Source organism: Ascidiella aspersa, chromosome 5 (assembly GCF_963924565.1).
Source record: "Ascidiella aspersa chromosome 5, kaAscAspe10.2, whole genome shotgun sequence".
Taxonomy (NCBI): Eukaryota; Metazoa; Chordata; class Ascidiacea; order Phlebobranchia; family Ascidiidae; genus Ascidiella; species Ascidiella aspersa.
The window spans coordinates 3,261,899-3,285,912 of NC_139451.1; the positions used below are offsets into that span (position 1 = coordinate 3,261,899).

At 34.8% G+C, this 24,014-nt stretch overlaps 2 protein-coding genes across 2 annotated transcripts; both read left to right on the plus strand.

Moving 5' to 3' along the window:
• The first annotated feature begins 4,619 nt into the window (after positions 1-4,619).
• LOC146141499 (cytochrome P450 2C5-like) lies at positions 4,620-12,165 on the plus strand. Its single transcript, XM_083390151.1, has 9 exons — positions 4,620-4,898; positions 5,462-5,607; positions 5,867-5,957; positions 6,589-6,695; positions 7,167-7,276; positions 7,952-8,067; positions 8,757-8,898; positions 10,562-10,725; positions 11,851-12,165. Exons 1-9 carry the CDS (start codon positions 4,620-4,622, stop codon positions 12,163-12,165), a joined length of 1,470 nt encoding a protein of 489 aa, XP_083246277.1.
• A 3,655-nt stretch (positions 12,166-15,820) lies between these two features.
• On the plus strand, positions 15,821-22,553 carry LOC146141500 (cytochrome P450 2D26-like). The gene is made up of 9 exons (XM_083390152.1): positions 15,821-16,066; positions 16,434-16,579; positions 17,235-17,337; positions 18,376-18,482; positions 18,924-19,048; positions 19,968-20,113; positions 20,597-20,741; positions 21,534-21,697; positions 22,242-22,553. The coding sequence occupies exons 1-9, from the start codon at positions 15,821-15,823 to the stop codon at positions 22,551-22,553; spliced, it is 1,494 nt and encodes a 497-aa protein (XP_083246278.1).
• The last annotated feature ends 1,461 nt before the right edge of the window (positions 22,554-24,014 follow it).

Here is a 24,014-nt window from a genome sequence, read left to right on the forward strand (position 1 = left end):
ACTGAGAAATGCAAAGATTAATGCTAGAGATCAAACAATATTACTTTTTTGAGACTGATACTGATATCCAATTTTTGTCTATTTTTGCCAACCTATACCCAATCTCAACCTATATTTATTTAACTCTTTATTTTGCATATTAACTCGGCATGATGTTAAACATTTTTTTTGCCAAAAAATAGGAAATTTGTTTGTTTTTTAGGAAAAGAAATGCCATATAATCATAAAATAAAAATATCTTCTCAAATTAACCGATAGCGATATAAGCGGATATTATATAATGATATACGCGGACAGAAGCGGATATTAGGTTGATATATTAAAGGTAAACTAATATATCACTGGTCTATCTCTAGTTAAAACGCTTAAACGCTTTACATTAAATCTAAAAAAGGTTGGTATCAAAACAGGATACCCAATCCTAATCCGGCACTGTTGGTAATAACTAGACTACATTACTGCTTGGTTACCAAGTAGGCTGTAACACAATTTTCGATCATTATTTCCGCAATAGTTTAAACACTGTTCATAATTTGTTTTTTTCATACCAGATTAGTTTTACAAAAAGTAAACAATAACATCCACTAAAAGATCCGTTGTTTACATTGTCAATTTTTGTTAAATTAAATTTTATCAATTGTTGACAGTGAGATGGAATAATTGTGGGCTCAATTTAAACAAGGAAAAATTCCAGTTTTATGAAATTTCGGCGCTGGCCTAGAATCATAACATTTATTTTCACACAAACGAAACAAGTTGTCAATTAAAATTGCAAGGAAGAAATATATATGGGAAAATAAATATTAATAATAATACTTGACCCAACCAAACCCAAAGAACAGTGGCAATTTAAAACCACAAACAAAAATGTGATAAGATTTTAGACGAAGTGCCGAAAATTATTTAGTTTACAAAACTCGTTTAAAACTTTTGTTAATTACACAACAAGTTACTAATTTTAATACCATAACCAATAATTACAATTTTTGGTGAATTTCGTTTTATCTACAAAATTCTACAGGTCCCAGTGTAAAATATATATAAGTTTTTTCCACCAGTCTGCATTTCATTGCACTTACACTAAGATCTTGGGTGTGCAGAACCAAATTTTTAGTTTTTTTTTCTAAATTTATGTGCACGCCATATCAATTTATCTGTGAACACAAATTACTTGGATCAATTGCATTAATTAAAGTTGGATCAATTGCATTAATTAAAAGCTTGTTTACAATTACAATTACTCCCCAAATGTAATTAATTACATTAAATATGAAATTTGCCACTGAAACTTCAATTTTCTCAACATCAAGTTTTGAGTAAAATTTTAGAAAATTATAATTATAATTAGAAATACTCAGAATGAAAATGCCCTAATTACATTACATTACAATTACATTAAAACCTGTAATTAATTACATCAATTACAATTGATCCAACTCTGGTGTTGCCTCAGAATACAGACCAGACTTGGACAACTAGATAATTCTAGTTTTCTAATTCAATGAATTAGAGCAAAATGCGGCTAATTCTAATTCTAATCTAGTTTGTGAATTGCTTGTGCGCTCTAATTCTAGTTCTAATATAATTCGGATTTTACCAAAAATGCTACTTTGTCCAACGACATTCTTAGTCTCTTAGTCAAAACAAATAATTTGAATTAAAACTCTTTGGTTTGAACTTAATTTTTACAGTTTGAAAATCATATTTTAATCTAAAAGACATCGAACTTAGCACAAATATATTGACTATTCACACCCTTACTAGAATACTTCTCGAAATAAATGAAATTGATTGTAAATAATCAAATGTAATTCTAGTTCAAATTCTAGTTTAAATTCGATTTTTTAAAGAATTCGGTAATTCTAATTCTAATCTAATTTGAGAAAACTCGAAATGATCTAATTCTAATTCTAATCTAGTTTTGAAAAACCGAAATGATCTAATTTTAATTCTAATCTAATTTTAAAAAGCTAAAATAAATCTAGGGCGCTCTTTCACTATTGTACGTGAAAAGTTATGCAAAAAAAAATAATAATAATACCACTTACCACAACAATTATTGTTTGGGTTAGGGTGCCGGTTAGCGTTTGTGTGAGGGTGGGTCAAGTAATATTATGTTTATTATTAATAATAACTTGACCCACCCTCAACCAAACGCTAACCCGCACACTAACCCAAACAATATGCCTTGTGGTATGCGGCATTTGAAGAAAAATTTTTTTTTATTAATTTTTACGTACGATAGTAAAAGAGCGCCAAATCTAGTTGTCCAAGTCTGATACAGACAGTCAGAAAAGGGTAAATTAGGTAATTTGGTCAGTCACCTCTTGAAATTTCTTTTGATGCACAAAATGAGACCGTATATCCGATCAGCAGACAACAAGTTGTAATTCTTTTCATGGCTTCAGCCATTGGCTAAACTCTAAAAATCTACTTCGTCGCTTCCTAACAAATTCGAGACGCATAATTTTCTGCAAGAACACGTTTTTGCTTGAGATATAAAAGCAGCTGAATGTTGTTTATTTCGTCACAGAGTGTTGATTAAAAAAATGATTTATAAAATTAAGGGCAAATTATATTGCTGTTTAATATTGTGCCAGGTTGTAATTTTACATTATGTTAAAAGGCAAATATAAATAGGTTTATTTATCAGAACTATTTTTTAAACTTATTTATTCAAGTTTGGTTTGGTTGTCACCAGGGCTGCGGAGTCGGACTCGGGACTCGGGACTCGAGTAAGACCGCGTAAAACTACCCGAGTCCGACGTGCGCATGCGCAGTATCAAATTTTAAAACTGTTAAGGCGGCAAAATGTAAGTTGTAAAAGTGTTACAGCAAATGGTGAAATATTTTTTAACCATGTAATGCGGGTGGATCAATTATGACACCAATATGAGTGGATTGTATAAAATCCACCTTAATTTAGTTGCGTAAATGGGTAAAATACAGGCTGTAGAGTCAGAGCTGGACTCGGGACTCGGCAAAATCTTACATTTGGCCGGAGTCGGACTCGGGTGTATTTTTTTGGCTGGAGTCGGACTCAGGAGTCGGACTCGTTTTTCTTTCAACCGACTCCGCAGCCCTGGTTGTCACCAACTGTACAATTGAAGATCGCAGGCCGGACATAAAATTTTGTGTGAAGCTTTATCAACTTGATTATTCATTTAAGTGAAGAAAATAACAACCAAAACTGTACCGTATTGAGCTTTAAAAAATTCCGTTCAGTTTTAAATTTCGGCAAAATTTAGTTTAGAATCGCATCCGACAACATATTCCTACTGTAGGCAATACTTTGTCCTCATTATATTCCGCGTGCCGGTAGAATTAACTCTGCGGGGCGAATTTTGCCAGCGGGCCGTAGTTTGACGACTCCTGGTTTCGTCTACTACAGTATCCTACTTTCCCTTGACTTGAAAAAATATATGTCGGCCGAAAATTTCCCGCCTTCAACTATGACTTTACACATGTGACATTTTCTGTGGAAAAAAAATGGAAAAAAAAAACACGTTACAATACTTTTTTATTTGTTTCACCTTCAGTCTGCTATACACAATTTGTCATAACATTTATTATCAATAATTTTCAACATGGAAATATCCCGACTTTAGAATAATTCATCAGCCTAGAAAATAGGAGATGTTATGTGTACCCTAATTTCGGCCTGAAACTTACCAAAGCCAACAAAAAAATTCGACGAAACAAGATATTTACCGAAATCAAATGTTCGGCCCATATAATTTAAAAAAAACAAGACGGCCAAAATGTTCCGTATTTTTCGTAATACGAGGAAAATCGTTATAAATTGTTTATGTGTACCTTGTAGAAATGCAAAATAGTAACGTAGACTTGCATTTTTATTATAGAAAATGAGGGTCTCAAAGAAAGATATTAAAAACCAAAAAATATACTGTTTTTGAAGTAAATCACAATATCTCCTCTACTATAAAAGAAATCCGTATTTGAAAAATGAAGTAGTTTTTCCGCCACACATATACGACGATTTGTATTCTATGCTAACATTTTTTATTGTTTTTGTTTTTTCGCGTAACATATTTGTCTGATTTTAGCTTTTGCTTTGTTTCGATTTTCTCTAATTGTGGAATGAATAACTTCAGACAGGATTTTTTCCAGAGTTTTGTAAAGAGAAAGCTAAAATCGTAGAAAACTTAAGTTGTCACTCAATTTTTTTCTCAAAATTTTTAAAACCAAACTAAAAAGTTTAAAACCAAATTTGTCGAAAACTAAATTTGTTAGGCTACCCTGTTACTTTCCATATATCTGTACAAATGGGTTTTCTGTCACATAATTGTCTTTTTCTTGTTTTTAAGTTCGTTTTGCGTTTGTTTTCATTTTCTTGTTTTTTTCTCTTCTTTTTGAATGGTTAGCTTTGGGCGAAATTTTTCCAGAGTTTGATGAAGAAAAAATAAAACTAAAAAAAATAAACTTTTTACCCCGTTTCTTTCTCAAAAGTTTAAAATGGTTAACTACTGATTTTTTTCAGTGATTATTAGGTAGAAAACTCAATTTTTTACTTAATTTAAAAACAAACAAAAAAATTTTAAACAAAAAACATACAAACTTAATTTGTTACCCTGTTTTTTTCAACAGGCAGTAGAGAAATGCTTTTTCTATCGGCGCCTTTAGGTTTCTTAGCTGCTTATCCAATTCCAATCTCGGCAGTCACATGTGTGCTGGTGTGGCTATGGTGGCGTAAAAGGCACCCCTTGTACCCACCAGGCCCCAAGGGCATCCCCTTCATCGGGTCCCTACCTTTTTTGGCCAATTCGCCCATGAGGATGTTGAAAAAGTGGAGCGACGAAACGTACGGACCTATCATGTCGGTGAGATTTGGAATGAGGGAGGTGGTGATACTGAACACGTATGAAGCCATACAACAGGTATATCTTATGTGAAAACTAAAAAGGTCTCAGATTATAAGTACAACATAAAAAAATGTATAGCCGTTGTCGAGAATGTTGAATTGGTAGGCCTGTGACCTGAATAAAAAAATACAAGTCCACGTATTACAACAATTATTTTACTTGTGCTCTATTGAAGGCATTTTGACTTAACAACCGGCATTTTAGTGATTTTGGAATTGTAATTAACAGTTTATCGCCAGAGATTTTGCTCTGGTTTTCTGTGCTGCATTACAGGAAGGTCACTTTTTTGTAAAATGAGTTTGAATTACCTTAGCGTAACAAATTCTACACAAATATGTTGCACAATGAATGCACATGGTGACTTAAAGCAAGAGTGTGCAGTTAAGATGTAAAACATTGAAATTGTTCCCCTTAAACGAAAATCACTTTTAATTAGTAGCACTGCTGTCTGCTGTATCCTATAGTAAAACTAGCATGTGGTGAGGTTCGAACTCACGACCTCGGCCGTACCGGGATCGTCGCTCTACCAACTGAACTACAGTCATGTATTCAAAACGCCGAGTTGCAATATATTTTAGACCTTCGTGAAGAAAAGCACGTACTTCTCGGATCGTCCTTGGAACGCAATATTGTGCGCAAATGACGGACAGCGCGGAATTATAAACGCAAGCTACAACGACACCTACAAGATGCTGAAGAAAGTCGGACTAAAAGCTATGAGAGAGTAAGTAAAAAAACAATCGATGTTTTGTGTCTAGAGCACCTCTAACATATTATGCATAACGTTTAAGATAAGAAACATAGTTTTGAAGATATTCATTTTACGTCTTACTACAACCTCCAACCATATACCGTAAGATTTATTTGAAACGTTCAAAATGCTTCCTACTTCTGTATGGGGTTTGATATTCTACATCTAACTTTAAACCCCAACCTTTATGTTCCAACGTTTAGACTAGAGTGTGTTCATTGCATTTTTTTAGAATGGGATACGGCGAAGAAATTATAGACAAGGAATCGCGGCAGCTTGTCCACTTTCTCAAATCTCAAACCGGAAAACCCTGCGACATTAACGTGAGTTGTAAAAAAAATAAATTTTATTTTGCAGAATGGTAAACATGTCATTTTAAAAGCACTTAAATTCCAATTAAGTTGAAAACTTACCTAAACCAAGTCAAGTCGTTTGCGAAAATAAAGTCAAGTCCCAGTCCAAGTCATTAATAAGTCAACTTTATTCAAGTCTATGACATAAATATAAAAGTTAAACCAATTAAAGTTGGTAAACTCGTCCGATTATGGGCAACAATTTAATTAAAAAATAACCAAAACGCAGTATACAGCACAAAAGTTGTTCAACGTACCAAAATTAGGATAAATAACCCGAATTTATAAAAAATATTTAATGTAAACGCCTAATTTAAACTGTAAAAGACTTAAGCAAAGCCAAGTCATTTAAAAACAGTAACTTTTGTGCACTTAAGTAAAGTAATTGACTTAAGTTTTTGCAACGTTATTTTCTATTTGTTCTGTAGAACTATATAATTATGAACCTGCGCCTTCTATAATACCTAATCTTTTTTATGTTTGAGATTTATAAATATTTGCGTTAAGTTTTTGTAGACCACGTGGCTTTCTCAAGAACACCTAATATTCAATCAATAACTCATAGTTCACTTTTTATGGTTGCTTTGTGTTTTTTATTTAGTATTTTCTACGTCGCATGAATACAAACCTACTGACAGGCATGATATTTGGCAAACGTCAGGATTATACCGAAGAAGAAGGCGAAATGCAAAAACTACTAGATGAACTGTGAGTTGAAACACAATTAAAATATTTGTAACTGATATACACGTTTATAAACTGTTACTAAGAATAATAATTATCAAAAACATCTTCTTTGGAACGTTAATCCTAATTGTTAACCAATGGAATTACAGAATTCCAAGTTTTCTAATTAAATTACAATTAGAATTACTGAATTCTTAAAAACCAGACAATAAACTGAATTTTAACTAGAATGACATTTGATAAATGACAGAAAATTAACAAATTTAGTTTAAATTGCAATTTATTCTCATAAGAGTGTGAATAAGTAATATTTACGTGCTAATTGAACATGATTTGGTATAGCCTATGCTTTTCAGACTGTAAAAACAACCTACAGGTGGTTAAAATAGCCAAAAAAATATGAGAAATGACCTCGTGCACAGTTTGTGAAATAGGTCGCGGGCCGGATGATTTGCGTTTCTTTAGAAGTTTTTCAAATTCCTTTTTGTTCAGATTCAACGATAAGAACCTGATGCTTCCACTGATGTGCAATTGGACTCAATATTTTCCACCCTTTTCCGGGGCCACTAAACGCTACCTAAAACGGGAAAAAGCCCTGAGAAGTGAGTGATTCTGCCGTTTTATCGCATTGGTTGCTTTGTTTGATGTAATTATTGTAAGAGGGATTTCAGGTACTGGACAGTTTGTTCTGATAGCGACACGCGATATTTTGGAGAATACATGTTGCGACATGACGTCATTTCTATGCTTAAAACAATGAAAATAGACAAAACTGATACTTCCAAGGGTAATTTTTCTAATTTATTAGGGGATAATCGCTGTAGCGTTAATAAGCTAACTACAGTAGACAAACTTGAACATAATTTTAACCAAAACATTAATTCTTGTTATACCTGAGCACGTCAGAAATGCCTGGTTGAATTACCTTAAAGCATTTAAAAATTGGAATATTTCGCCTAAACAATTTTCAGTTTAAACTTTGCCACTAGCGGTGTCCGATACCTGACATTTTATCTGATACCCGATATTTGAAGCAAGAAACAACGCGATCAGATCCGACACCAAATGACGTCATTAACATGCCAAAACAGTGGTTCTTAGCCTTTTTCGGCTTATGCGCCACCCCGCCTTCTATTAACAACTAATTTGAAAACACTTTACGGAAATGTGACGCTACACGGTTACAGTATTTCAATAAAAAATACATTTGCTATTACTGTGCTTAATTTGTTATTTTCTCTTCCGTGGTATCCGTTGAAATTTTACCCTCATTTCAGAAAGCGTTCGACGAATTGTCAAGAGGCACAAGCGCAATTTTGTCAAAGATAACGTCAACGTTTTGCTCGATGCATTTCTACAACACCAAGCGGATGAAAGTAACGACATATTCTCGGTAAATCAAAGAAACAAATCTAATAGTTCTGTGTATCGCGGCTGTTGAGTCGGAGTCGAACTCGGGGCTCGATTGAGTCGGTTTATTTCGCTTGATTCAGACTAGGGACTCGGAATTTTAAATTTTACCACAAAAAATCAAGGCTCACTACAGTTTTGTTGCCTAGTCATCTATACTTTCTTTGTTTAACGATCATCAAGTTAATAATATTCGACACCAAATTGTACGTCCCGCGAGCCCCACGACGGTAAGGCCTTACACTCATATGTTCCCGCGTTTTTTGGGCTTACAGTTATCCGGCCCTTACTGAAAGTTTGGCGGCACCTGGTAATATTAAGCTAGAGCAGGGATTATTCAACTGGGGCAGGTGAACTAATTTTAGGAGGTCAATTACAGTCTAACTGAAAAAGGGGCACAAATTGACTATCACATTAAGCAAATTGACTGTCACATTAAGCAAATTGACTATCACATTAAGCAAATTGACTGTCACATTAAGCAAATTGACTGTCACATTAAGCAAATTGACTTTCACATTACGTTACCAACAACAGCAGTTTTTGTTACTTTCCTCCAATTTATAAACTGATGAAAATAGTTTGGCGACCCTGGCTTTAGTCGAGTGCACATTTAATTACTCTAATGAAGAACATTGACACTTTTCTTGCATTAACGAATTTGCTTTCCAGGACAGAGAAATCGAACTTGCTTTTGGTGGTATGATGGTGGCTGGTCTGTCGCCTTGCCGAATGCTGTCCTGGATGGTACTTGTATTGCTACATCATCCAGAGTATTACACGGCGTTGGAAAAAGAAATTAATCAAGTTATGGGTGAATGAGTTGTAGTGTTGTAAACAATTCATTTGTAAATGACCAATAAGTCCAAGTCAATTCATTTTTTAAAATAACAAGTCTATAGTCATAATTAAAGCAAGTCTATTCCTTGTCATAGGCAAACGAAACGTTAAACTATTAAAATTGGTAAATCAGTACGATTGTGAGAGGTGCAAGCAGGAAAGGCTAGAAAAACAACTGGCATGTAGTGAGGTTCAAACTCACGAGTTGGGCCAAACCGGGACTATCGGTCTAATTGATCTCCTCTGAGCCTAAGTAGCTCAGTTGGTAGAGCTACGATCCCGGTTTTCCCGAAGTCATAAGTTGGAATACCACCACAGGCTAGTGTTATAAACAGGATGCAATAGTGTTACGACTTTACTAGTAATTCTAGAAAATTACCTAGGCCTCCTGTAAAGTCGCTGTGAGTCCTTAATTTTCGGGCAATAAATAACCTACCAAAGAGAACTTATATTAAAGACCACAACAAGAAAACCCAATGTACAGATGTATTGGTTGCAAGAGTAGAATATTACCACACCACAAACAATAATGACACTTAGACACACACAATTACTTAAAAAGGCGACAGACAGAGCATAATGAAACTTAAAGTTTTACTCGTTAATTTCACAAGGCTACACCCAGACGTCTCTCCCCCGCTGTAGGCGGTGAGCCGCTCGTAATATACGCTAAAACGAAACTCCTTTTCACGGGAACCGACGCGCTCCCGGAAACCCCAGGCCTGCCTTACAGGGCGGCCGTTTCGTGGAAAGATAACATTGGGCGGACCTTTTAGTGAGAAGTTAAACCGCGCCGGAAAACAAGCGATAAATAATCGTGAGATTTGCAGAAATGTTTGGAGACAGGAAAAAACATGTCTAAAGTCCAATTAACGGCGAACACCACAGCGCACAAGAATATTACGTTAATATACAATTATACATGTCTCGAAATGCGAAAACCTAATTCCTAGCCCTACATTTAAGAACAAAGGCGCAAAATTAATAATGAATGTTAGAATTTACAGTCGGCGTAATTAGCAACCGGTGATAATTTTGTAGTGCTAATTAAGCACGTAACAATAGGCAATTGTGCTTTGCTGGTTTCTCGACTCGCTTCCCTCTGAGCCTGTGCAGTTCAGGTGATAGAACGACGTTCCCGGTATGGTCAAGTCGTGAGTTCGAACCTCTAGATGTTTTTCTAGCCTGCCTTGCTTGCGTCATTGATTAACAGATTTGGTTAGTCTGTGCTGGTTTACGTTGTACTATGCCTACGTACTCGTTGTTCAGCTTCAGAAAGGCTTGATCACAGGTGTTAAACACCTATGTTTGTGCATCTCTCATCTTGGTGGTTTTGCAGAAAATTGTCGATGGAACAGCTCCGAAAACAAATAATTGTATTTAAAATACTGTTTAACGAAGGAACTTGTAGAAAAAAAATATATATATTCATAAAAAAAATTAGGAATTTGCTCCATCAGGCAACATATATTAATAGACGTAGTTCACACCAGACGAACAATTTTTATCTATTAATATTTACCTCTCTATATATACATGTTTGTGTGTCTTTAAAGTATTACAAGTTTGTTAAGTTATATGGCTTTCGGTGGCCACCACATAATGCTGTTTAACAAGAGTTGTTGTCTTCCCTTTAGCCAAGAACGACCGCCCCACGGCAGCTATAAGAGCAAATATGCCGATCACAAACGCCTTCATCCAAGAGTCGTGTCGTCGTTTCCCAGTGGCGCCCTTCGGCCTGGAACACTCATCAACCTGGCCAGCTCAGATCGGAGACTATTACGTTCCTGGGAAGACACCAGTAGGTTTTTACTGAGATATTTATAATGCTGTATCGGTATGATAAGTATGGCTGTGGAGTCGGATTTGGGTCTAGACGGAGTCGATTTGTTTTGCTGGAGTCGTATTTGTGGCTCGGGTAACCATTTTATAGCATTTTACATAACTAATTTTGTTTTATACTTTTCGAAAAATAAAGTCACTAGCTTAATAATAAATTTCAAAGCCAAAAAGGTCGAGTAGATCGACAGCATCTTGATTAAGACGTTTCGATACGAACTTGCAACTGTAAAAACTCTGATGATAACGATTGCGTCCTACCTTTTATAAGTGAAGCTTTGATTTGCTTTTCAGTCACACTAACTGAAGATGATACAAGTTCGTATCGAAACGTCTTAATCAAGATGCTGTCGATCTACTCGACCTTTTTGGCTTTGAAATTTATTATTAAGCTACATTACAGATCCGTGCATAATGTACCCAAAATCACTTTAGAGCTGAAAGAGTCTACTACCTAGTTGTAAAACTTTTCTAAATAGAAATTATATTATGTTGCTTTTGTAAATGTTGCTACAGTTTATCCGGACTCGGACTCGGGACTCGACGGAGTCAGTTAGTTTTGGTAGAACTCGGGACTTAAGTAAAAATACCCGAGTCCCGATTCCGACTTGCAAATGGAAGGATATTTTCCAACCATGTATTGTGGGTGTAGCTTATGAGTGTTTGATCTGTATGAGTTCAACTCAAGGTCAATTTGCCGAGTCTAACTTCGACATTCCAGTCTATACTCGAAATACGTTAGATTTTTTAATTCCTCCAGCTGTTTTAAATTGAAAAAGTCTTTTTTAAAACATGATTGTACTTTTTAAGAATAATAAAATCGATGCAAAATGCTGTCAGCTTTAAGTTAAAATGTAACTTAATAAGTTCTGATATCAATAGGTTTAAAAATGCTTGACTTTGAACTTATTTTAAAAATGACATGACTGGGATTTAAGTCAAAATGACTTGTTTACATCACTGCACCTCGCAGGTTTAACCCAATAACATTGCAGACGCCACAACTTTTTAACAATTTTGTCTTTCGTTTTTCCAATTATCAAGTATTTATCTCAAAAACTAACCAACCATCTCACTTTTTCGCCAGGTAATCGCCAACTTGTGGGGCGCCAACCACGACGAGGAGTTTTGGCCAGAACCGGAAAAATTCGATCCGTACCGCCACATCGACGCCCAGGGTCAATTTATCCCGAGCAGTAGGGTTATCGCCTTCTCTCTGGGGCCGCGAAGTTGCATAGGCGAGGGCGTGGCCAAGGTGACCTTGTTCGTGTGGCTCGTTGACCTTGTACGCAACTTCAAGGTCAAACCGGCGTCGCACGTGTTGCCACCTTTGGATGACGGCGACCTCAGAATTGTGTTCACTCCATTTCCGTATGAAGTAATCTTGGAGGAAAAAAGCTGATGCTAAAACGATCTCAAGATACTTTTTCCTGAAATGGCGTTGGAAGATTTAAGAAAAGTTTGTTTTGAATTATTTATCACCAAACGCGCTTTTTTTTATTTTAAGACAATTTTATCATTTTAAACCTTTGAAAAAAAAATAAAATAAAATGCTTATTTACAAACATGAAACCTATAGGAATAATTTTTCCAAATAAGCCGAAAAATGTTTTTATTTATTTATTGATGTGATAAAGCTTTTCTTTTTTCTGTTAGAGATTTATAAAAAAATTGACATGTTGTGGCAGATGTTAATAGAATTTTACAATATATCAGGGATTTTTATATTTTAGGGGATTTTTTAATATTTAATAAGATTTTAAAATATTTAAAGGAATTTTTTAAAATGTATTATTATATTTTAAGGGAATAATAATTTTTCACGGTGAACAAAAATATATATTTATTTACCTTTATTAATGCTTGTTTTCTTTTTTAATTCCTGCGGTCGATGCTTTACATTCTTACATTAAAAAGTATAAAGTTTTCTTGAAAGAAAGAAATGATGTTAAAATATGGTAACGATTTTTTAAAAGCTGTGTTGTGCAATTTGGATGTTTGCAACAAATCAGCTTTCGAACAGTTTGTGTGAAATTGTGTGTTGCCAAACGAACTTTTCGCGCGAGATTATAAGATAATTTATAGCAATTAAATACTTTGATATGATATACGTTTTACTGTTTGATATTTGTAGCAGCCTTTTCACAAATCATTGAAACTTCAGCCATATTGTAAAGATTTAACAGCAGTTGCACTTTAAGCAAAAATCCATCCGTTTAGTTCAAGTTAACATTTATTTTTAAAGAGTGCACGGAAAGGCCTAAAAAAATCCATGCTGAGAGCAAATTGAGATTCCGGTCAAGCACAAATTCTTATTTTGGTAGTTAAAGTTGGCAACAATTGGTTCTTAGGGGTACAAGGCCTTCTCTAGAACATACAAGTCAACGCAGCATTTCAATAATCTCCAGGATGTTGCTGTTCAATAAGCATTGACAATTATATCGTGACAATGCTAGCGCTGATAGTACTAAAGAATGCCGTTGGTAAAGTAGCATTTTTGGGTAAAATCCGAATTAGATTAGAACTGGAATAAGAGCGCACAAGCAATTTACAAATTGAATTAGAATTAGAATTAGCCGCGTTTTGCTCCAATTCGTTAAATTAGAAAACTATAATTATTATTTGTCCAAGTCTGGTTACAATAAGATTGCCAAATATATTGTCACAATGTTAGCGCAATAACTACTAAAAAAATACTAAAAAATGCCGTTGGAAAAAAAAAATCCGAATTAGATTAGAACACATAAGCAATTCACACTATAGTTTACAATTAGAATTAGCCGCATTTTGCTCTAATCCGTTAAATAAGAAAAACTATAATTATCTAGTTGTCCAAGTCTGAAGCGGCAAGCATTTACCTAAAGCATTTAAATCATTCCGCTGGAATTAGGTTTCTCATAAAATCAGTCAGCAAGCTTTAAGAATTGCAATGCACCTACAGCAGCAACCAGCCATTTATCGTAAAGTTAGCCTGAAGCATCCTTCTAGCAAGTCAGCAAGTAACTTGACAAGCCAAGCGAAGTAACTAGCAAGTAACTTGACATGCCAAGCGCTATACAGATCAGACTTAGAAAACTAGAATTATCTAGTTCTCCAAGTCTGATTTACGGCAGCGTTGTAGTAAGTTAGTAACTAGACAAGCCAAGTGTACATTTCACTAGCCAAATATTACTTAAAAAAATAGAATTATCTAGTTCTTTAAGTCTGATCTAAGGCAGTGTTGTAGTAAGTTACGAGCTTGACCAGCCAAGCGTTCTAGTAACTTGACAAGCCAAGCGTCAGTTTCGTTAAACCTTCGCGTTTCGGTATTTCCTTGCTTAAATAAATCTCTCGTTTAACTCCTTTTTTCTCTCGGCGTTGAAAGGTCAGCGAACAAGAGAACAACAATAGTAGGTCACGAATTAGTAAGTTGGGAGGCAAAATGCGACTAATTCTAATTCTAATTTAATTTCTAAATTGCTAGTAGGCCGATTATCTTATTCTAGTTCTAATCTATTTTTACTAAAAATGCTACTTTGTCCAACGCCATTTTTAGTCCTAAAGTCGGGACAAAGAATTTTAACTCATAATTTTTTTTGTTTGGAACGACTTTATATCGATTTTTACAGTCTGAAAAGGATAAAATTAGCACACAAATATTTATTTTTTTCATTATCATGATATTTAAACACAGATGTTTGTAAATAACTATAAACGTATTTCTAGTTTAAATACTCGTTTTCAAGAATATGGTAATTCGAATCTAATTTGAGAAAAGAAAAATGATCAAATTCAAATCTAATTTGGAAACACTGAATTGCTTTAATTTTAATTCTAATCTATATTTAAAAAGCCATAGTAAATCTAGTCGCCCAAGTCTGCCTCTAGCCTTCGCATTTCAGTGTTTTCTTGCTTGAAAATCTCTCGTTTAACTTCTTTTTTCCCTAGGACCTCAAAAGGTCAGCGAAGTGTCACGAATTGTTGTAACAACAAGCGAGCAATTGTTGGTCACGAATAGGTTAGTTGCAGGTTGCAATTGCTCTGTGTAGCGTGATTGCTGTCGTTTTCTTGTAGTTGGAAGGGCATTTTGCTAGTTTAAGATGGCAAATGTATATTTTCAGTTGCTAATAAATATTAGATAAAAAGGCAAAGTCGGTTGTCAGTTTGTCTCCTGGTTCAATAACTGATTGTTTTTGAGTAAATTTAGTTCAACAAGTTTTAGATTTACAATTGTCGTAAAAGTATTTCAAACCAATAGCTACTACTGAACTTAAAACTAGTTTAATATAGCCTGCCCCCAATCGTAGTCTTGTAATGACTAAACTTAAGTCGTTTCGGTAAAATTACTTGACTAGAAGTTTTTATACAAATTATGCAAAACATTTTATATCGTAACACACTATCTTTAAAAGTCACGGCCCTGTAAAGATACTTAACATTAGAGTCAGGTTTAAAAATAGCTGTTATGTGCTCTACCATGTTTTAATATGTTTTTTCGAGTTACTGAGGCGACTTAATTCCGATTTAAAGGAGCCACAGATTCAAACGCTTGGATGTCCGATTTAGGCAATTGAATCCAAATATTTACGTTTTAAGCGCAAATAAAACAGCGTGAATCACTTGGCTGGATTTTTTTTATCCGTCGATTTTACTTATGTTTTAGTCCACTTAATTTAAGTATGCTTAACAATTGAGTAATTCTCCTGGTCTGCTCTGCTGTAATATACTTTTGGTGAAAACGGAAATCCCCTCGAAAGAGTTAATGGACGAGTAGCATGTTAATAATTAATCTTCGCGTAGAATATTAAGAGTTACTTTACAAGTAACATAATGAGAGTTTTTAATATACGAGTAGAATAATAGAGTGTATTGTATGAGTAACATAATACGAGTTAGTGAAAAATAATTACATTTATTGTAAGAGTAGTTTTTCCACCCGCTTATCATATTTCCGCCTTAGGGGCAATTTCTAACAATGGGGCAAATTTGCCCATTTAAATCTGGTACAAGTCATTTTGAAATGAATTTATTTCCCGTCATTTTTGTGTAATTCAGGGCTTGGGCCATTTAATTTTAGTATGCTTAACACTTGGGTACTTCTACTGGTTTGCTCTGCTATAATATACTTTTGGTGGAAACGCAAAATCCACCCTCAATTTCCCGACGGCCCGGTTGGGTTTCCTCTGCTCGGCTGTCTGCCTTTCCTCGGAAAGCATCCCCACAAAACCATAAAGAGATGGGGAAACACCTACGGCCCCATTATGTCGGTTCAGTTCGGCTATCGTCCAGTTGTGATGCTAAATAGCTACGAAACGGCACACCAGGTAAGTTTTTGTATTGTCTTTATGCAGCGGTGAATGGATTCTAAAGATTTTATATTCATATTTAATAATTGCTTTTAAAAATTTAAATAAAATACGTTTTTTTTGGTTTTGTTTTAAATTTTGTAACATTTTGTAATTTTGTAATTTTTTGCTTGAATATTTAAAATAATTTAAATAAAAATTACAACCAGTATAGCTACGTTTGATTTTTTTTTTTTAACTTAAAAAAAGGAATTGTTTGTTATATCTTTTAAAGAAATTAAATAGAAACTGCGACCAGTATAAGTTAAACTACGCTTTATTTTGCTTTTTAAACATTTTTTTTCTTAGAGATTTTAAACAAAAAATCTTATCAATATCATTGCAGGTGTTCGTCCGACAGGGTGCGAAGTTCTCCGAGCGTGCATTAAACGAGGTTTACTGCAGCCGGAGTGGTTACGGGGGAATGGTGATGAATCTGTACGACGACGAGCATAAAGCGCAAAAAAAGTTCGGTTTGAAAGTGCTGCAAGGGTAAGTAGCAGTAAAACGAAGCTCTTTCGGTGATTATTTATTTTAACCGACGTTTTGGCTACCTATACTGGGACTTCAGGCTTAAGACCGAATTAAGAACAACATCAACGTCGGAATAAAACACTGTTCGGAATAAGACCAAAATACGACTAATACCTAATAGTCATAATACCGTCTAATTCGAAAGTTCTAAACCCGTCGGACAAGACTTCAGTGCCTAGAATCAGGCCTATACCACATCTAACTACATCACTAACTCCTCTAACAATGTCGTACCTAACACATTTTCTAACCCAACCAATTAACGAACAATAAACCCAAACAGGGCAAAACCCGGTGCCAAAACAGCGGTGTTCTAATGGCGCCAATCAAACTAGGGCGTCCAAACGTCGAAACCAAAACGGCTGATGGCCTCTGATTGCCTCAGATTGTCTCATACCCACCCGTACAGTTTCAGGCGTTATTTTGGCCATTTAGGCCTTGTTCCGACAGGGATGCCTCAGGCGATTTAGTTATTAATCTGTCGTGGATATGTTCAGTTTTATGTGTTTAGCTGTATTTAGTAATTGGTCTTAATACTATGGTTTCATAGATTTTTCGTCTTTTGGTATTTTTGCTTTTTAGGTCTTATTGTGTGTTCCCCTATATTTTACAGAATCGGTGTTGGTCGCATGTCTCTCGACAAAATAGTCTACGACGAGTCGCAAAAACTGGTGGCATTTCTAAAATCAAAGACACGACAACCTTTTAGTTTTAAGGTGAATATAGTGTTTTTTTTATTTTATCTATTACTGAGTTAACGACAATCAGCTGACAATCTTATGGTTGAAAAATAGCCTTTGTTGTTAACTATAGTAAAGGTAGAATAATTTTGGAGCATAATGGCTAGAGATTGTAGCCCATACAGAACTGAGTAATAGGTAATTATATGGTGTCACGACAAAAGGTTTTCTTCAGTCGTAAGACTTTCATCTGATTTTCATTAAATCAATAATAAATAAACGTTTAAAATCAATAATAAAACGTAATAAGAAAATAATAAAGGATTAAAAACTTTCTTTTTTTATTTTCATGTTTTTTTTTTTATTACTTTGCTAAATATACGTATTTTAATTTACTTACAGGAACTGATGATGAGATTATAGGCGCAAGATACATTCCTTTAAAAAATGTCTTATCGTGGTTTCACTCGAATTTTTAAACTTTTAAGTTTTTTTTTTAGTTTTTGAACACTTTCAAAGAAAGTCATTTGTCGGACTTACAATTTGGGTTTTCGAGCCAATAACGGGCATGTGTAAATATTATTTGTGTACGTTGCACTGAATATATGATATTACAAATCGCCTTGATCCTTCCAAGATAAATATCGACGTCAATTCCTGATAAGTAACTGCTGAATCCACTTACGAAGCTATTAAAATATCTTAAAATATATTATATATATATTTCAAAAAATCTATTTGAAAAGGATAACGGACGCTGCCCTTGCTGGCAAAACATATACATATATCTCTTATAAGATGTTTTAACAGTGTCTGACCTGAATTACTAGCTTTGCTACACAATTTAAAGTGCACAGAGTTATTCGTTTGTACGTGTTCATTTATTAGGGCACGATCAACAAGATAAATGTCGACCTTAATTCCTGATCAATAACAGCAGATAGATATACTGACAATTCCTTTGACATATATATATATATCTTATAATATTTTTTGATAGTGTCCGACCTTATTTGCTAGCTTTGCTAGAGTATTCAGCTGTTTGTGTGCGCGTTTTAACAGTCTATTTCTTAGGACACTATTTACAAGGCAACGTCAAACGTGATTTCGAATATGGTCGTTGGCAAACGATTCCGATTTGAAGACGCAGAACACGACATGCTGCAGAAAACCAGAGAACTGTACGATATTTTACAGTTTTGTAACGTTCTTATTTTATTCGTGTACAACAGGGTCCGCCATTATTGGGTTCGCTATACCGGTAAATGTATTGCAATGCCTTAAGTATACGGGTAAAACAAATTACCCGAGTTTTAAAAATTGTATTCACATACCCAGTGTATAAACACAGGCTTATAATGTGAAGATTTGTTACATAATGTCTTTTAGCCATTAGACGGGTTATCAACCTCTTTTCCAAAAAAAAAAAAAAAAAAAGTCATTTTGAAAAGCCCCACTCAGGTCAATCGTGAAATATCTTAAGCCCAAGTAAAGTATTAATAACAAGTCAAATAACAGGTCAAGTGTCTGTCAAGTCATATTAAAGCTAGTCCACTTCAAGTCGATTTCCACCCTCTTTATCTTCCAACCTTGGCTGAGAGTATTTCACATGTTTTTATCAGGTTTACAGACCCTGGTCATTACGTCGAGGTTTTGCTAGTTGTTATGCTCTTTGACCGTCTGCGGTTTGTCCCACCGTTTTCTGGAGCCTTCAGGCGATTTGAAGAACGGTTTGAGGCTATTGCAGGTATTTCTTGTTATTGAAAACTAATGCATTCGATTTGATACTGAAGTCTTGTTAGTGCGCAAAAATTTATTAATAGCACTACAAAAAATCTTTGTAAATGGCCGTGTTTGTCTAATTTTAAATATCTTTCTGTTTTAAAAACATTGTTATGTAGTAGTATAATCAGGTGCAATATATAAAGACAAATTGTATTGAATTCTCGACAAACTTTCAAACTACTGGCTTCAAGAGGTCAATATATAACGGAAAACGATTAAAATGCACGAATTAAAATTATAATGCTCGTACAAGTCTTTCATTTTTATTTCAATGAATGTCTTTCATTTCTACTTTGACCTGATGAAGCACGGTTGTGCGAAAGATTGTCGAGAATTCAATACAATTTGTCGTTCTATGATCCCACCTGATTATCTTACTACATAACAATGTTTTAAAACAGAAACAGCATCAGTATAAATTAAACAGTTGCCCTACACTTGCAACTAATATTGAGGCGAGATACTACCGCTGAAAGGTAGTGACACCAACAGCCGTAAGGACAACTTCAATGTCAAGGCACCATGTGCTCAGTGACCTTTGACCGTTTGACCGCAAAGAGTTTTTTATGACAAGAACCTGACTTGGAATTGACTTGCTCTAATTATGGCTTGATTGAGACTTGACTTACTATTCGAAAAGACTTGACTTGGACTTAAGTTGTTCTACAAATGATTGACTAGGACTTGTTTTGAGTTGTAGTAGGAATATCTAAGCCCATACACAAGTAGACAGCATATTGAACGTTTTGAATAACTCTTCATTTACACACATTTCAACGTGTTGAGAAGGCTTGATTTAAGCTTTTTTTTGTATTAGCGAAGGTTGGCTAGCGTTCATTGAAACCCATTTCTTGACCAGTTGTGTTTTGCTTGAAATGCAGACCACATGAAGAGAGAGATAGAAGATCACCAAAGGCGGTTCGACGAGAACGACATGAAGGATTACGTGGACGCTTATGTATACGAACAGAGGTTCGGCAAAGAACCAGTTCACAAGAGTTTCACGGCGAGTAGTCGAAGACTTAAAGTATAGGAGTTTATAGAATCCCAGTTTGTTGCGCAGATCAGTGCTCCGCAATCGGTGCATTGACCATGAAAGGTCGTTTTACGTGCAAAGATACCATAATTTTGGAGTAAAATGTTATATGAAACTTTAACCCAAGTCTTTTGGATCAATGACTTAAGTCCAAGTCAAGTCATTTGTCCCTTGTCTTAAGTTATTAGAACACATAAATACCACAAAAGTGTACTGTAAGGCTGCAGTTTTGACTGTAATAAATTAGATTAGAAAATTAGAGCATTTCAGTTATCCTCAATTTAGATTAGAATTATCGAATTCATGAATACCAGAGTTTACTAAAAATTACATTGGACGAATTACCTTTTCACAACTTAGAATATAATAAGAATTATAGGAATTTTGCTCTAATTCATTAAATTAGGAAGCTAGATTTATCTAGTTTTCCAAGTCTGGGTTAAACTATAGTAGCTTATGATTGGATTTTTACAGGACGTTCAACTTGCTTACACGCTCCGTGATCTGATGGTAGCTGGGGCCGATACTTCAAGTGCTTCTCTTAGTTGGATGATCCTAACGCTCCTGCATTATCCCGAATACCAGAAAATCATAGCACAGGAGATTGACAAATCCATCGGTAATTTTACGAGTTTATGAGAAAAATGTTAGTGACGAATGCTAAGTTAATTACTTGAGTAAAGTACACTTAGTTTCAGTGACTTTACTTAATTTTTGGGAAAAAGTAATTGAATTTACCTAAATTAATTATTAGGCCTATGTCGTACATTATTAAAAAGCAGCTTGAGAAAAGCAGCTTTCTGTTGAACCCATATATGTGAGTATTTCTCAGTAAATTCCTAGGTCTTATTTTATCACATTGCGATATGTTATCACAAAGGAAAGAAAGTAATCACGACTGGAACTTAAGTTCTTTCAAAATGACTTGTTTACAACCACTTAGCGAAAATTTTATTTTTGTATCTAACCGCGAACTATTTACGTCTTACGAAGTGTGTCGCAGGCCCCAAAAATTAGTCACTATTGTAAACAATCATTTTGAAATAACTTAAGTCCAAGTCAAGTCTTTTGCAAAAATAACAGGTCAACTCTCTGTCCAAGTCATTAAAATTGGTAAACTCGTCCCATGATAAGCAACAATTCAACTAAAAAAATTAATGTGAAAAACTTGAGATAAATTGTAATGAAAAACGATTTTAATACCAAGTTATTTGATTCCATGCCTTTAGTCCAAGTCAAGTCATTTGTCCAAAAAACTTAAGCCAAGAAAGGTCATTTTGCTCAAAACACTTAAGTTAAGTCAAGTCATTTGAAAACCGTGACTTAAGTGCACTTATGTTTATATCTTACGAAGGGTGTCGCAAGCCCCAAGAAATAAGGCACTTCTGTATTAAGTTTTTTTTATTGTTAGGAAGAAAAGAGGCGATTACGATGGAATGCAGAGAATGCCTTCCATTTACATGCGCGTTCATGCAAGAAGCACAACGCTACTTCACCATCACACCTCTAGGCTTAGACCATTTGTCCAAAGAAGACACTAAAGTTGGGGACTTCTTTATTCCTGCTAACACCTCGGTAGGCATCAGCCTGGTAATGACTTAAGTTGATTACTTAAGTTGAGTTAAGTGCACTTAAGTCACTGTTTTTTGATTGACTTGACTAAAGTCTTTTGGACAAATGACTTGACTTTGACTTAGGTCTTTTTCGCAAAATGACTTGACTTTGACTTAATTCTTTCGGACAAATGACTTGAATTTAACTTAAGTGCACTTAAGTCACTGTTTTCAAATGACCTGACTTGACTTAAATTTAAAACAAATTAATGGGGTTGAAATAAAACAATTTCATTAGACAAATTGGGTTATTTGTGTTTTTTTGCGCATCAATTTTCTTGCTAAATGTTTCGTTTTGTTATTTATTTAGTTGAATTGTTGCTCATATAATCCACGAGTTTACCAATTTTAATAGCATAATATTTAATTGTATGACCAGGACTTGATTTTGATTTGACTTCCCCTAATTATGACTCCACCCCCTAAAATTTAAAATGACTTGATGATGATAAGTTATAAGTACTTTCATTTAGAAATAACTTTTATTAAACTCCATTATTTTTAAGGTAATAGCGAACTTGTGGGCCATTCACAACGACGAAACGATCTGGCCGCGTCCCCAAGACTTCGACCCGTACCGTCATCTTGATGAAAACGGCCAATTCGTGCCCTCCAAGAAAATAATCCCTTTCTCAATCGGACCTCGTTCTTGCTTCGGCAAAAACCTCGCCAGAACAGAGCTGTTCATTTTCCTTGTGGACGTGGTTCGCAACTTCAGTATAACCCCAGTGGAAAGTATTCTCCCCCCGTTGAACGACGGCATCAATTCATTTGTTTTCTCGCCGAATCCATACCAAGTTGTTTTGCACGAAAGGTGAAGCTACACCAACCAAGGGCTGATAGTCGGTTAAAAATAACCCAAGTCCGAGTCCCTAGTGAGAATAAAAAACCCATAATGCTGTCATATAATTAATCTACTCGCAATACAGGGTTGGAAAATATTACACTTTTACGATTTACAGTTGGTGGCAATATCAGTTTTAAAATTTGGAACTGCGCATGCGCATGTCGGACTCGGGACACTGGTAGTCTTACGTGGCTTACTCGAGTCCCGAGTCCGACTTCGACTCCGCAGCCCTGCACAAAACCAATCATTAAATGCAAAACGTCGACCTGAATGCTACACAAGGGTAAAATGGTAAAATGCGTGTGTTGTTAAATAAACGACTCTAAACCAACCATGTCTATTTTGCTTTTAGGAAAGAGTATACAACCCAATTATCGTTGTTTTATCAAAAAAAAATAGGGATGCTGTTCATCTGAAAAATGACTTGACTTGACCTATATGGGCTGTAATATCATTCTAAACAGATGCTTTCCAAGATTAAAGTGTCATGTTAAAAAAGTAAAAATATTATTCATTAATGTACATCTCGCAAAATACATGCTGTATTAACAGAAAGTTTATTACTCATGAATTAAAGAACGAATAACACGCACGGTTATATAGGGCGCAGAATGCAACGATCATTCCATCGTAAACCACCCATTACTGCGCCTTAGGGCAGCTAGCGAAATACCGATACGCAAAATACCAGTTTACCACACAATTGTTCATCAAAATTTAATCATTGAAATTTTGAACATATTTATATTTGATTTATACTAATTTTAAAGCAAGGGGTTCATAGCACTGTTATTTTGTAGCAAACTACCAGCACTGCTAATGTAAACATCATTGGGAATTAAACACCAGAAACAGTCAAGTCAGCAAGCACACAACTTCGCTCACTCGCGAGTGCACCAAAGCGATCGTATATCTAAGCACACCAAATGTAAAGTCTGTAAAAACGTATTTCAAAAGTTTGCTGTTGAACTTACCAGGGCGTCGGAGTCTGGACTCGGGACTCGAAATATGTGCGATGTATAACATGGGTGGTAGGATATTAAAGCCCATACAGAACTAAGTAGCAATTCAAACGTTTCGAATATCTTTTTATTCATTATCAATATCCATAAACAAGTCCCAGTCAAGTAATAATTAGAACAAGTCGGTTTTTAGTCAAGTACTTGTCATTAAAATTAATGATAAACCATAGCTGTAACTTAACTATGAAAAATAAAAAACGCGATATAACGAAGTCAATTAAGTCATTTATCGAAAATACTTAGGTAAAGTCATTTAAAAACAGTTAAGTAAAAATACTTAAATAAGTTGTTGACTTAAGTCATTATAACGCTACTTTTGCGTATTCAAAGTTATAGTTCATGTTTTCAATTGCGCGAACATTGCAATCCCCGGCTGCGTTTTAAATGCTTTACAGAAAAGAAAATTGTTG

Coding starts and splice junctions, on each gene's coding strand:
- LOC146141499 (XM_083390151.1), top strand. CDS start 4,620: ATGCTTTTTCTATCGGCGCCTTTAGGTTTCTTAGCTGCTTATCCAATT. Junction 8,068..8,756: donor AAAGTAACGACATATTCTCG/GTAAATCAAAGA, acceptor TTTGCTTTCCAG/GACAGAGAAATCGAACTTGC. Junction 8,899..10,561: donor AGAAATTAATCAAGTTATGG/GTGAATGAGTTG, acceptor TCTTCCCTTTAG/CCAAGAACGACCGCCCCACG.
- LOC146141500 (XM_083390152.1), top strand. CDS start 15,821: ATGCTTAACACTTGGGTACTTCTACTGGTTTGCTCTGCTATAATATAC. Junction 20,114..20,596: donor CGAGTAGTCGAAGACTTAAA/GTATAGGAGTTT, acceptor GGATTTTTACAG/GACGTTCAACTTGCTTACAC. Junction 21,698..22,241: donor TTATTCCTGCTAACACCTCG/GTAGGCATCAGC, acceptor ATTATTTTTAAG/GTAATAGCGAACTTGTGGGC.